Below are 13887 nucleotides of genomic sequence, written 5' to 3'. Positions count from 1 at the left end.
CTTATTAAATAGTAAATACGGTTTGCACTTCTGTCTCACAGCCCTGAAAGGAAAACACAAGACAACAGGATAGAGGGTAAGAACATTTCATAGCAGAATTACCTCATATCACTCAAAATGTCAATTTTCCAAACTTCAAAATGAGTATAAGACTATAAATGGAAGAACAGACCTCTGATGACCAGTGTGCAGGTATAATGCCTCTTCCCCAGCCCAGCCATTACTTGGCAGCCTCACCTCTAGGGGCAGGTAGGTATGCTTTTGTTCCTGGCCAACTTGCAGGCAGGGCAGATGGGGATACTTGAGCTGAAGGTTATATTTCTGCTTGAAATACTGTGCCACTGTGCACTCCACAGTCTGTCCACTCTCCAGTTGCAAGGGAAACCTGTTTGGGGGAAGGGAAGGAGGTATTCAATCCCACCTCTCTAGATGCACAGCCATGGGAAGTCCCGGACTTTGTCTCATCCCTACCCATCCTCTTCTCTTAGCACTGTCACTCATGGGAAAGCAGGCAATATGGAGCTCCCATGGAAAAGTCAAAGATTTCAGAGGCAAGTTCCACAAAGGTCAGGACCATGTCTAACTCATCTGTACTTCTAGGGCCCAGTATAAAGCCTGACACAGAGTAGGCACACATAGTCTAGTATAGTCTGAGGCCAAGAGGAGGAATGGAATCAGTGATAGCTTCAGGGACCCAGATTACTTCTTTAAGGGAAGAATAAATTGAGAGAGATTCTAACATTTACAGAAGCAGAACAGGAATAGGGGTAACATGCCTGTTCTATAGTAAAGGCCCAAGGAGGAAAGGTGGAGACCAAAAAGGTAAAAATGGTACAGAGTATCAGTGGATCTAGTAAAGTTGGGGGAGGGATGCCAAACTACCACCACTCATCTTCAAAGACAGGGCCAGTCCAAGGTCATTCTCAGGGGCAGTAGGGGAGGGAACAAAGGAGGGGAGTGTGTCTGAAATCTCAGCCCTCTTCCATGAACAGAATATGGCTTAGCAGCCCTGCCAACTTACGTCTGATGGCTAGCAGGGCGGCGGGTAACATTACACACACGGTATTTCCTCTTCATCTGTCCACAGTGGGTCACTTCCACCTTCAGCCCTAGGATACATACATTTTGTGTCAGGGTTGGAATAGGTTGCCCACGTGCCCAACCTTGGCCTCTCCCCTGAACATACCCCAAGGGGATTTCCTCTTAGGGCTAAAGAGACAGTAGCACTGTTTCTCCTCCCCGCCTGGTCCTCACCCTTGATCTCCTTGGTGAAGCGAACACGCTGAGAGTCCGTGAGGGGCTTGGGCTGCTCATCTATGTTCCTGATGTCCAACACCTCACACATGAACTCAATCACCGGCTGCGCCTTGTAGAAAGCAGTGGCTGAGACTGGGGGGACAGAGCAGGAATAGCTCAGCTTTCTGTCTTCCAGGATAAATGGAGGCACTGCTCTTTACACCTCTTCTTTGGTGTGGGATAGGGGAGGCCCCAGGGCTGTAGGGATTAGACTAGGAGTGTGGTTGCAGAACTGGGAGGGACAGGCTGAGAATATGGTCACTGGGCTCGGGGTGCCCCAGCTCCACAGCTCTCCCCACTCACCATCAATGTTGAGCATCATCTTCCACATGGCAGGGCGCACAGACTGGTGAAAGCCGAACCAGACCTCGCGCCCACCCCCCAGCGGGTGGTAGTAGCCCTCAGGCGGTGAGAAGAAGGAGCGGCCCACGGGGGTGTACCTGGCAGGGACAGGCAGAGAACTGGTCCCTCGGGCACAGGTCCCCACCCTGTGAGGCATCCTGGGCACGGAGGAGCCCGGGCCTGGAAGGCAGGACACCAGGGCTTTAATTCCAGCTCTGATCCTTTACTAGCTGTGTAACCTTGTGCAAGTCTCTACCCTTTGTCTGCCCTGCAGAGACAGATGGGGTAAGGCCCAAAAAGATTTAAGAGGGACAGGGGCAGGGCTTTAAACCATCTAATTGTATACGGACACTTGGCCTGGCACACAGTAGGGCTTAAAAAAGTTTTTTTTTGAAAGGCACACAGTGAGACCTTACTAATGTACTCATTCACCTCCTCCCCCTACAACAGTTCTTCTACCACTTGTAGCCCAGATGCTAACTATGCCCAGTACCTCATGGATGCCAGGTGCCTCATGGCCACATCCAGGGCTTGCACGGACTCCAGGGGAACAGGGATCTGACCGCTGACCAGGGCCTCATGCAGCATGCGCCAGCTCACAATGGCCAGCCACTTGATAGAAACCTTAAAGATTCGATCCTTCCCTTCACCAGGGATTGTCACCTCAAAGTCCACCTTCAGGAAGGTGAGAGAAAGGTGTAAAGGACTGTCATTTCTTTCCCACGCTCTGCTATTCCCTGCCGTACCCAAATGCCTCCCATCCTAAGGATTTGCCAAGAATGCTCCTTGAGCTGACAGGGATCCCAATGGGGACCCCAGAGTAAATCCAGCCCCTCAGTCTCCAGCCACCATCACATGCTAGGTGCTCATGAAACAAGGCCCTGTCCTCAGTCTCCCTGGCTCACTGCTTCTGTCCCTTTCAACCACACCTAGCAGGAAGTCCTTTAGGTCTATTTTTAAGTCTAATCTCCGTCTGCTTGGGATGGGGCTAGGCACACAGTATGACAAATAACCACCAGCACCTACCCACCCCTCACCCTAAAACATACTTTCTCTGCACAATGGACAGCCACACTCTAAATAGGCTTACATGAGCTCTGTTCCACCCCAGGTCCCTGACGCAGGCCTACCATGATTCCAGCCTTACCCGTTCATTGCCAATGGGCAGTGCAGTGACAGTGTAAATGTTCTTCTTTCCATCATACACGGGCTTGCGATCACCAAAGATCTGAGGCTTGAAATGCTGGACCATGTATTCCACCACTTCCCTGTGGGGCATAGGAATGGCCTGTAGAAGCTGAGAGACTACCACTTCAAGTTTCTGGAAGTAGTTCTAAGTCCAGACAATGTCCCATCTACTACTCTCACTCCTGACAGCTACTCTAATCTCATGTATTCTAAGGAAGTGCTTCTCAAACTTCAACATTCATATGAAGCACCTGGAGAGCTTATTATATGCAGATTCTGATTCAGTAGATGAAGGAAAAAAAAAAACTCAAACCCACTGACATCAAGTTGATTCCAACTCATAGCAACCCTACAAGATGGGTTCCCAAGGAATGGCTGGTGGATTCGACCTGCTGACCTTTTGGTTAGCAGCCGTAGCTCTTAACCACTGCACTACCAGGGTTCCATGTACCACCAGGGTTCCTGAAAGTCTGCATTTCTAACAGGCTCCCAGGTGATGCTTCTGGTCCTCAGCTGACCACCCAGGCTTTAAAGTACCTGCAAGAGTGGGTGTGAGTGCCCACTGAGCAGAAGGGGAGGCTGAGGAGAAAAAGGCTTCACCCCAGGGACTGGAAAAGAATCCAAGCTGCTCCCCTCTCCACTCCTCAAGCTGATAAGCAAAAGTAGATAAGGAAGAGATCTGAACTAGAGTAGAAACAAACTGGAAGAACTTCATCTCTTCCATCTCTCTGAAGCCCTCAGTCCTATCACCCCTTTTTCTCTCCATTAGTATCTCTTTGACTTCACTTCCTATCGTCCTCTTTGATGAGCCCCAGAATGTCCATTTATCATTCAAAATTCAGCCCATCCAACCATCTAACCTCTCAACTTTTTAAACCAAAGCTATTGAATACCACTGGATGAAAACACTCAAAATGTAGACTGGGAACAACAGTAAACACATAGTTTCAAACCCAGTTAGACTTCAGTAACGCCCAGCAATTTTTTCATGTCCTTCATTAACTGTGTCAAGCCTTCTCTCCAGAGCCCATTCCCATCTATCAGAATGTAACTCTAACATGGCTGAAAGGAGTATTGAAAGGCTGCTCTCAAGTTCTCAGAAATACACATAAACATTTATATATATATTCATCTTTTCCTTCTTTCCTGTAGCCACCAAAATTTCCCTTTTATATGTACTTTTTTAAAGATATGAAAATATGTTCAATTTTACCCATTAAAAACACAATTTAAAATTAGACCAAGATATAATTTTCTATCCATCAGAATGCCAAAGATGAAAAAATTTTACATACGGGATTGGTTCAGGCTTGGGGAACAGAACCTGATACCTTGCTGATGAAGTATAAACTAGTACAATTTACTTTAAAAAAAAAAAAGAGAAATTTAACAATGAATTGTGCCAGCAATTCCACTCCTAAGAATTATCTTACAGATACACTCCTAAGTGCAAAAATGTATCCACGTATAATAATATTCAACTCAGTTTCGCTTTTGTAGCAAAAGTTTAGACAACCTAAATCTGGCTCAGTAGATCTATTAAGTAAATTATAATACATCTACTCAATGGAATACCTAAGGAGCTATGCAAAAGATTAAGGCAGATCTGTATGTACTGATATGTATTATTACCCAAAATATATTCCCCCCAGTGGAAAAAAACAAGTTGCAGAACAAGGACCCCATATCTTACAGGTTTTTAAAAATGCCATATATGCATACATGCTTGTATATATAGAGAGAGAAATCTCTGGAAACATATTTGGGAATAGTAACAATGAATGCCTTTGGAGAGAGACACTGGGGGACTGGACAGCAAGGTAATGAGACATTTTTCACTGCTACTCTTTTTGTAATATTTGGATGTTTTTACATTGTACATATAGTTTTCAGGAGACCCTGGTGCCGTAGTGGTTAAGAGCTACAGCCACCAGCCAAAAGGTCGGCAGTATGAACCCACCAAGCACTCTTGGAAACTGTATGGGGCAGTTCTACACTGTCCTATACAGTTGCTATGAGTCAGGATTGACTTGACAGCAATGGGTGGGTTATATAGTTTTCAAATAAAATAATTCCAAAAAGAAATATTGCTTTTTGTGTCTAAGAGTAATCACTCCAATGTGTATCCTGTAATGTCCTCCTCAGCAGAAACATTCCACTCTCATTCCTCCTCTCTTGTCCTATACCTTTAACCTCTCCTTCTCCATGGGCTCTTCCCAGTCCATAAACATATCCATGTTTCCTTCCTTAAAAGTCTTCATTTACTCATTTCAATAAATATTGAAAAGTGTGCTTGACCCCTGTAGTCCTCACTAGCCAACAGATTTCCTCTCTCCCCACTTCACTACCAACCTTCTGGAAAAAGCTATTGGCTCTCACTATCCCTACCACCTCACCTCCCATTTATTCCTTAAGTCATGCAGTAGATCATTAGCCTAACTACCCTACTGAAACCCTGATGACATAGTGGTTAAGGGCTACAGCTGCTAACCAAAATGTCAGCAGTTCAAATCTAGCAGGTGCTCCTTGGAAACTATGGGGCAGTTCTAATCTGTCCTATAGGGTTGCTATGGGTTGGAATCAACTCAACGGCAATGGGTTTGGTTTTGGTTTTTACCCTACTGAAACTGGTCTGGCAAAAGCCACTAATTATCTAATAACATGTAACCACTAATAGCACGTAACCACTATACAACCAGGGTTTCCAATTATCTAATAGCCCCATCCAATGACCTTTTTCAGCATCTACCTTACTTTTTCTGGCATCTGAAAGTGCTGGCCATCTCCCCTTCAAAAGCTTTCTTGGGATTTGGTAGTACCACCCTCTCCTGGTTTTTTCTTTTACCTCTCTGGCCCTGTTTTAAGATTCTGAGATTCAGGAAAGGGAAGATCCTAGGCTTGGTGGCTTAGATATGGATCACTCACCGGTTGACTCTGCGGGGACACTTATCCGGCTTGATGTCCACCTCGTAGTGGTAGACGTCGATCTTAGGGATATCCACCTCAAAGTAATTGGCCAGGAGCTTGATTGGTTTTCCCACAGTACCAATGCCGGGCCGGCGAGGTGCCTGGAACACCTGCTGCAGGGGGGGCAGGTATGCGCCTGCAGCTATAAGACAAAGAGCCTGGTGAGGCCAGAATCTGGCAACCTCATCAACACTCTGATCAGAGAAGGCACAGGCCTCCCAGAACAGGAACAGGAGAGCATAGAGGAAGCCTCTTTCTTGCCTACCCAGCTGAAGGCTTCTGCTGGTTCAGACACCTCAGGCTCATTTTTTTTTTTTTTTTAAACCTCTCTCCAGTCGGGAAAATTATCCCTATTGTCTATCTTAAATTCACCAAGTGAATACACAGTAAGTTCCTATTACATGTTAGGCAAAGAGGCTAAATCTGGTTCCCAGTAAATAAAACCATTTTTTCTTTCTACTAGATTGAGACATTTGCCCCTACCAGGTGTCTAGCAGAAGACCAAGAATGTCCTCTGCCATCCGGATTTTCTTCTCACTCATCACCTTTTTTTTTCATCACCGTCCTAAATGTAAAAAGGCATCATCTTTGAATGCTCCTCTACAATGTGGGCAGGAGTAAGAGCCAAAGGAGGCCAGGTTAAGGTAGGGGTGGTATTTGAGACAGGGTTAAGGCAACTAAGAGGCTAGGGTTAGAGAAACAGAAAAGGAAAAAATGCTAAAAGGATAGTTTGGAGGTTAAGGAAAAGAGAAAGGCTGAAGTAGGGGGCTAGAAAAAAGGCCGGAACTGGGGGTCACAACAACAACAACAAAAAAGCTTGAAATGGGAGCCCGGGGAAGGAGAGAAGGCTGGAATTAGGGGCTGAGGCAAGATAGGTTAGAGTTGGGAACTGGGGCAGGAAGCAAGACTGCAATGGAAGAAACTAATGAAGAAAATCCTCAAACGAAGTAAGAGCTGGGGAACAAAGCAGGCCAAATATAGGAGACTGAGGCAAGAGGAGGCAAGAATTAGGGGCCTTGGGAAGCAGAGGAAGCAATTACGATGCTGGAAAAGGGGAAGACGTTGGCTCTGGGAAGGAGAATACAAAATTTTTGCAGTCCCTTCAGTTTATATTCAGCTGACCCCTTCACGTCCCACAGTTCCTTCTACACAGAGGGCCCAGACAGTAGCAGAAGGGATCAATTTCAAGACAGAGGGGGCCCTTGGGAAGGGGCTAGGGCGGAGCCAGCTCCCGTTCCTTTCTCCTCTCTTGTCACCAGTCTGGTTGCTACCTCCAGTCTTATTTTTCCAGCTTGAGGGGAAAGGGAGAAAGGAACACGGTCTGAGAGGAGCCTTTGTCCTCAGCTACTATTGTCCCGCACAGTAGAGGAACAGCCCAGGTGGGAGGGAAAGGAATAAACCAGCCCAGAGCCTCCCATCATCAGAGCTCTGCTTTCAAAGCCAGGCTGGGGGGGATGGGGCATATCCTCAGCTGGAGGGTCAGGAAGAGGTCAGATCCATTCAGGGGAGGGGTACACTTCCCAGAGCTGAGCTGCTCAAGTCTCCTTTACCTGTCAAGCCCAGCCCCACTGGGCAGACAGGGAAATGGAGGCCCAGCCAGGGCGGACAAGGCCCTCAGAACTCAGCTACATGGGGAAGTGAAAGCCTAACTACTAGTATCTGGCCACCTAACCCCAAAAGAGCTGGACAGAAACTGAACACAAGCCCACAGTCAGACAGACGCACATAGACACGCTTCTATCACATACATCCAAACACATACACACAGACCTAGGCAGCTTACCTTTATACATATGCCCCTCGCTGCCTTAGACTGCACTTTCTTCAAAGGCAGGGACTGGGGACTGTACCTGCCTTGGTCCCTGTTGACTCCCCAGTGCCTGGCACACAGCTGTTCAATATACTGACATTAAATGAATGAACATATCCATAGACACACCACAACCACACAGAGCACACAAAACACTTGAACACCTGCAACTGACCAGAAACAATTACAAATCCTGCACAGGACAAACATATATCACCCTTGTGCATGTGGCCAGTAAGAGAGACCCTCCTCTGAATTCTTAGATTCCATTTACCTCCTTCAGCGTCCCAAACTGGATAAATGTTTGGGGCCTTGGGAGAAAGACATCTCCTAGAGCTGGGGGCTGGGTGGAAATGATGGGGGATGGGACAGATACTCTAGCCTCAAAGCCTTCCCTTCCCCCAAAATTGAACTAGTACACGCCAGACTTAGTCTTGGAGCACACTCTACTCCAAGAATGCTTTGGGAAAACAGGAGAGCCCCCATCCTCCTTCATCCTGGAACTTTGGGAAGGCAGGAAGAGGTGGTAATCTCTCTCATCCCATCCCCCTACACGCCTCCCAGCTGTACAAAGCCCCCCATCCCACCCCACCCCCAGCTTTAAGTCTGAGAAAGGGAGACACTTCCCTTCAGACCCAGACAGGGACAGACGGCCACTTTGTGATGCAGATGAGGGCCCCAGCAGAAGGACAAAGCTTGGGCCTTGGGGGAAAGGGGCGGGCCCTTCCCTGCAGACAGAAGGAAGGAAGGAGGGGCCCTGAAAAGGACACTCCCCCTCCCCCATCCCCAACTGGCCTAGAGAGGGAAAAGTAACAGAGCTGAAAGCCCTGGCCCAGGGATTCCTTCCCAGCAGTTCAGAGGCCTACATATCTCTCAGGGAGCCAGACTATCTATTTAAAAAACACAAATCCAAGGCTGGGTTAGCTGGTAGATAAGCAAAGGCTAACAGGCCAACCTCTCCAAAAAGAATCTGTCCACACATGAGTATACACTGGTTATCAAATATTCAATTATGCGCTTGACCATATATATATTCACACTTGAACATGATTCAGTTCAAGTGTGAATATACTCTGTGTCATGGCCTATGCTAGGCAGTTGCTGGTTCCACAGATAAATCAGACACTGCCTCTGCACCTGACCAGAGTTGGCATACTTGGGCATAAGCCCAGTGAGGCCTGCAACAATGCCTCAGTTTGTGTGTGTCCTCGGGCTATCTCAAGCCATCACCCTAACTCCTAATAGTCTGAGCCTGGGAAGGAGGCAGTTATGGGGTTCCTCCACCTGAAGTTTCCAGAACTAATTTCAATTACACTCTTTAATGAAGCGAAGCCTGTCCCACTAGGCTCTTCCTAAGGCTACCGCAGACACCAGGCTTTGTCCCTTCCCTAGAACCTTATTTTTTGTAACAAACAAAAAGGTCAACTTTTTCCATCACTCCAGAGCCCATTATAAATTCATCAGGATAAAATCATCAGCAGTCTGGTGTTGGTATTGGTGCAAGCCCTCAGAAATTCATCTGGATCTCTGTGACCCACCGCACTTCTCTAGTCCACAGGCTGTTGCAAACAGGCTCCAGCCTAGAAAACCAAGAGAGCTCCTGAGATGATGACAGGCACCTAAGGGAGGGAGAAAGTAGTGACCACTGAAGTCAGTTGCTTCCTGAACTCTATTCCCATACTTTAGGGCCCACAGAGTCTCTGTAAGGTTGTTTCTCTTTTCGGGAGAAGAGTAGTCACTAAATACTTATAGATCACTGAATGGATAATTTGAGTGAGTTCGTAGGAGGTATTTCCTTGAAGGTAGAAGGTTTGATCTAAAAGACAAAGATCTTTCCACCAGAGAAGTAAATCCTATTTCCATTCCTAGACCAAATGGAAGGAGGTGATAAGAGGTCACCTAAAGAATTCCAGGATCCAGAATGTTCTTTCTCCCATCACAGGGTAAGAAAGAGACCTAGGACACAAGACATCCCAATACCCCACAGATCATCCTGCGGGCCCTAGTCTTCTTGGGGAGACCTGCCTCCATTTCTCCTCTGTTCTTAGTTCCTTTTCTCCTGCTTGCATGTAAAAAAGGAGAAGTTAAGGCTATCAGCGGGAACTCAGTACACCAAGGTGCAAGCTAAAATCTCCCACCCTAGTCCCTCCCGACCTAGCTGAGCAACCTAGAGTCTAATGACATGGCTCTGACAGTTTCTGGGGGGTTGAGAGAGGGAAAAGGAAAGAAAGACTACAGATAACCAGTGAAGTATAGGAACCGTGAAAATATTGAGGTATAGGAAAAGATCAGGCTGTCACCTTAATACACATTTCAATAGAAAGGTCCTCATCCTTGGATTAAAAGCTCCAATCTCTATTCAGTATTGGCCCAGAAACTTGCAAAGAAGGCAGAAAATCCCTTCCAGGTAGACTTGGTCCTGGCCTTGGTCCCTCAGTAACGAACACCTTTTCTAAGGCCTATCTTCAGGGAGGACCCACCTTCACCCCCCAAAACACTGCTTTAGTCTCAGTCTTTCCTTACTCTACTGGCAAAGAGGAGCACTTTGGCAGTTTCTCTTAACCTTAATTGGGAAACTGTGACTGAGGGGCTTCAGGGCCAAGTGTAAGAGACCCCAAGATGGGGGAAGGGACCATTTCCACTTGGCCCTCCCAGCATAACGTTAGAGAATCCACCCCATCAGCTCGCTCCTTCTTCCAGGCCAAACCGGGACTAAGGGGTGGGGGAACGATCTCAGGCAGCCACGCCCCCACCACACTGGGCAGCCCCTTCCAGCTGCCACCTCCGCGCATGCTCCGGCGCCTCTGCTCCGGCTCCCCAGACTCACTGGGGGGAATCCCGGGGCTGGGATTCCAGCCCAGCTCTGGCGCCTTCTCCCCGAGACACTAACCCAGCCCAGCCAGGCTGAGCCCCCGCCCCCGGCATGCGGCTGCTCCGGGCCCATCTGTGTCGCCCCCTCCTCTCCGGGACACCTGGAGCCCGCCCCCTGCCACCTGCCGGGCCTCTCCCTAGGCCTCCTCGGATATACGCGAGTCTTTGCGTGCTACCAGGGCCTTCTCCAAGATTACTTCCCACCCCCAGGACTGCATACAGCCTCCTTCTACAAATGGCCCCCATCTCAGGGCTCCCTTCACAAGGTCTTCTCTCCCGGAACTGCACACAGCCCCCTTCAAACTGGGCCCCCATCCCAAGAGAGCCCCTCTCCTCACTCAGGAGCCCTTCCCTCACTCGGAAATCCCGCTCCTCACGCGGGAGCTCTCTGGTCCTTGGAGCACGCACAGCACCCCCCTTCCCCGGGGCCCTTACCTGCTCCCGAGGGTCCCGCTTCCATCCCATATACCCGTGCGGAGGTCAGGCGGCCTGGAGACTTTGGAGTCCAGCGTGAGGGGCCTAGGTACCCCGCACTTTAGCTGCTTGGGCTCCCGGGCCGGGCTCGGCTCCCCCCCCGAAGCCCGGCCGCTCGCACCGCCGCCCCCGCAGCCTCCGTTGCCGCCGCGGCCGCGGAGCCTGCAGCAGCTCCCCCTTCGAGCGCCCGGCCAGTTGCTAGTGCGCAGGCGCGGCCGCCAGGCCCAGGGGGCGGACGGGAACGAGTCAAGCGGGGCGCTCCGACGGCAACAAAGGCCAATGGAGAGGGGCGGGGGCACCGGGGACCGGAGGCAGCGGCCCCTGGTGGTCACCCGTCGCCATGCAGCCCAGCGGGAGGGCTCCCGTAGAGGCGCCGCGAAACCGCGCAGCGGCGTTAGTGAGGCTGGGAGGCCCACCCCGCAACAGCCTCCGGCCCTGTATCTTTTTCCAAAATAATCCCCTCCAAACTTACACACAGACCCTCCTTCACACAGGGCCACGCGCATATTACAGGGACCCCACCTCATACCCAGACCCCCCCCTACACACTCGAGCGCCCCATCACCCAGGAGCCCTGCCTCCCACCTCTCCTCCCAATCACCCTCATCCTTCAAGCCTCGGCTGCAAAGCGACTGCCTCCGCAAAGTCTTTCTCCGTCCCCAGTCGATGAACTCACTGACGCCACCCTGTCTTCCAGGACGTGTACTGGGCGCTGAGACCAGAGATACGAAACAGAGCCTGCCTACCCTGAAAGATGTACAGTCTCAACTCAAGTGCAGCGACAGAGCTCTATCTGCGGCACTCGGGAAGGACCTGCCTCCACTTTCTCATTTACAGCTCACGCCGTAACTCCGCCAATCTGCTTTCACCCTCATCACCTCACTTAAATGACTTTTTGTGCCGAAATCCAGTTGATAATTTTCAGTTCTTATTTATCTGACATCATCCGTTCCTCTCCTTTTTTGAATCTTCTACTTGGCTTCTGTATTTTCTGAGGTCTCCATTTTGTCCAATTCCTTTTCAGTCTCCTTTGAGGGCCCTCTCTTGCTTTTGCTCGATTAAATAATAGTGTACACCTGGTTCCCAACCCCGTTCTCTTCTCATTCCACTCTCCACTTTCCCCTTGAAGGTCTCATCCACTATCCTTTCAAATCTCTATCTCCAGCCAAGTCTCATATTCCCAAGCGTTTGCTGGACAGCTCCACCTGGATAGCCTATCAGCACTTCGTATTTAAGGAGTCCAAAACTGAACAAAAAAAAAATTTTTTTTTTGCTTTATTGTAGTAAATATATATACATAAACATTTGCCAAAACAAACTCTTTCCCCCACAAACGTGCTTGTCCTGTTTCCTGTCTCAGTGAATGACACCTTCATAGAAATGGCAATTCCTCTCTTTCCCTTGCTTCTTGTACCCGTTCAGCTGTTCACCAATTCCTGTTATGTTTACCTCCTGAATTGCTCTCTCATGATTCCCTTGCCATTCTGATGGTCCCTGTGCTGGTGCAGACCCTTATCCTATTTTGCCAGAACGACTACATCCTTGCTAGTCAGTTTCTTGACACAGGCCTTCCTTCCATCAGTGATAAATGATGAAAGACCCAGCTCAAACATCACTTTTGCATATATTCATCCATATATGTAATTTTTGATGCCTATTGATGCTGAGCAAAGGGCAAGGAACTTGAGATGGACTATATGCAGTTCCTACTCATGCGGAGCTTAATTTCTGACACTTACCATAGCATGTCTTCCTTCTCTCCAGCATTGTTGTTGTTAGGTGCCATCAAGTTGGTTCCGACTCATAGTGGCCCTATGTACCACAGAATGAAACACTGCCCAGTCCTGTGCCATGCTCACAATCATTATGCTCAAGCCCATTGTTGTAGCTTGTGTCAATCCAACTTGTTGAGGGTCTTCCTCTTTTCCGCTGACCCTGTACTCTACCAAGCATGATGTCCTTCTCCAGGGACTCATCCCTCCTGACAACATGTCCGAAGTATGTAAGATGCAGTCTTGCCATCCTTGCTTCTAAGGAGCATTCTGGTTGTACTTCTTTCAAGACAGATCTGTTCGTTGTTTTGGCAGTCCACGGTATACCCAATATTCTTCACCAACACCACAATTCAGATGTGTTAATTCTTCTTCAAGTCTTCTCAAACAGCTGGTATCAGAATCACCTGGAGGACTTGTTAAAGCACTGATTGCTGAGCCCTGCCTCCAGAGTTTCCGATTCAGCAGGTCTGGGGTAGGGCCCAAAAATGTGCATTTCTGGCAAGTTTCCAGATAAGGCTTATGCTGATGGCCTGGGGACCACACTTTGAGAAACCACTGCTCAACAGCATAAAGTAGTAGTTAAGAACAAAGATTCTAGAGTCATACTTTCTTGGTGTCAATCCTGGTACTACCATTTACCTGCTGTGTAACAGTGAGCAAATTACTTTTCTGTGTCTCAATTTCTACCTTTGTAAATTAGAAGTAAGCACAATACCTACCTCACTAGGCTGTTGTGAAAATTAAATTAGCCGGTAAAGACCTGAGAACAATGCCTAGAAGAATGCAAGGAAAGTGTTAGCTGCTATCATAATCGCTGTCTGCTTTTCACACTATATTCTAAGCTCCTTAAGGACAGAGACCATATCAAATGCATCTCTGTCCCCCTTTGGTGCCTGGGAAAAGCTGTGTCTAGAGTGAGAAGTAAATTTGGCTTGACCTGAATCAAACAGATGGCATAAAAAAAAAAACCCTCAGAAATAGCAGGGTCCTTGCCTTGGTGTAACTGAGCTGGGAGCTCAGCTTTTCCATAAGAGTTTGAATCCCCTGTTCTGAATGCCCAGGCTCACACTTAACTTTGTGGAAAGGCACTGGCCACTATTCTGATTTATTTTCAAAGTGGCTAGTGGAGTCAATCCTGACTCTGGAATCTCAGGGTCCTTCTGC

At 48.5% G+C, this 13887-nt stretch overlaps 1 protein-coding gene across 4 annotated transcripts in view; it reads right to left on the bottom strand.

Annotated features, from left to right (window-relative positions):
• AGO1 (argonaute RISC component 1) overlaps positions 1-11094 on the bottom strand; it is a 38452-nt gene extending 27358 nt beyond the window's left edge. For 2 of the 4 annotated variants that reach the window (XM_064281707.1, XM_064281708.1), the window contains exons 1-8: positions 10910-11094; positions 5752-5935; positions 2786-2906; positions 2132-2313; positions 1600-1736; positions 1255-1389; positions 1022-1109; positions 238-385 (exon numbers count right to left, since the gene is read on the bottom strand). In XM_064281707.1, coding sequence (XP_064137777.1) covers positions 238-385; positions 1022-1109; positions 1255-1389; positions 1600-1736; positions 2132-2313; positions 2786-2906; positions 5752-5935; positions 10910-10934 — 1020 coding nt within the window. In that variant the 5' untranslated portion in view covers positions 10935-11094. Of the gene's footprint in view, positions 1-237; positions 386-1021; positions 1110-1254; positions 1390-1599; positions 1819-2131; positions 2314-2785; positions 2936-5751; positions 5936-10909 lie in introns of those variants that run through there. The other 2 variants (XM_023554523.2, XM_023554524.2) reach the window with 2 other exon arrangements.
• Between the last annotated feature and the right edge of the window lie 2793 nt (positions 11095-13887).

This window comes from Loxodonta africana, chromosome 3 (genome assembly GCF_030014295.1).
Source record: "Loxodonta africana isolate mLoxAfr1 chromosome 3, mLoxAfr1.hap2, whole genome shotgun sequence".
NCBI classification, from domain to species: Eukaryota; Metazoa; Chordata; class Mammalia; order Proboscidea; family Elephantidae; genus Loxodonta; species Loxodonta africana.
The sequence above is the reverse complement of the archived record's forward strand: the minus strand, read 5'-3'. Positions and strand labels throughout refer to the sequence as shown.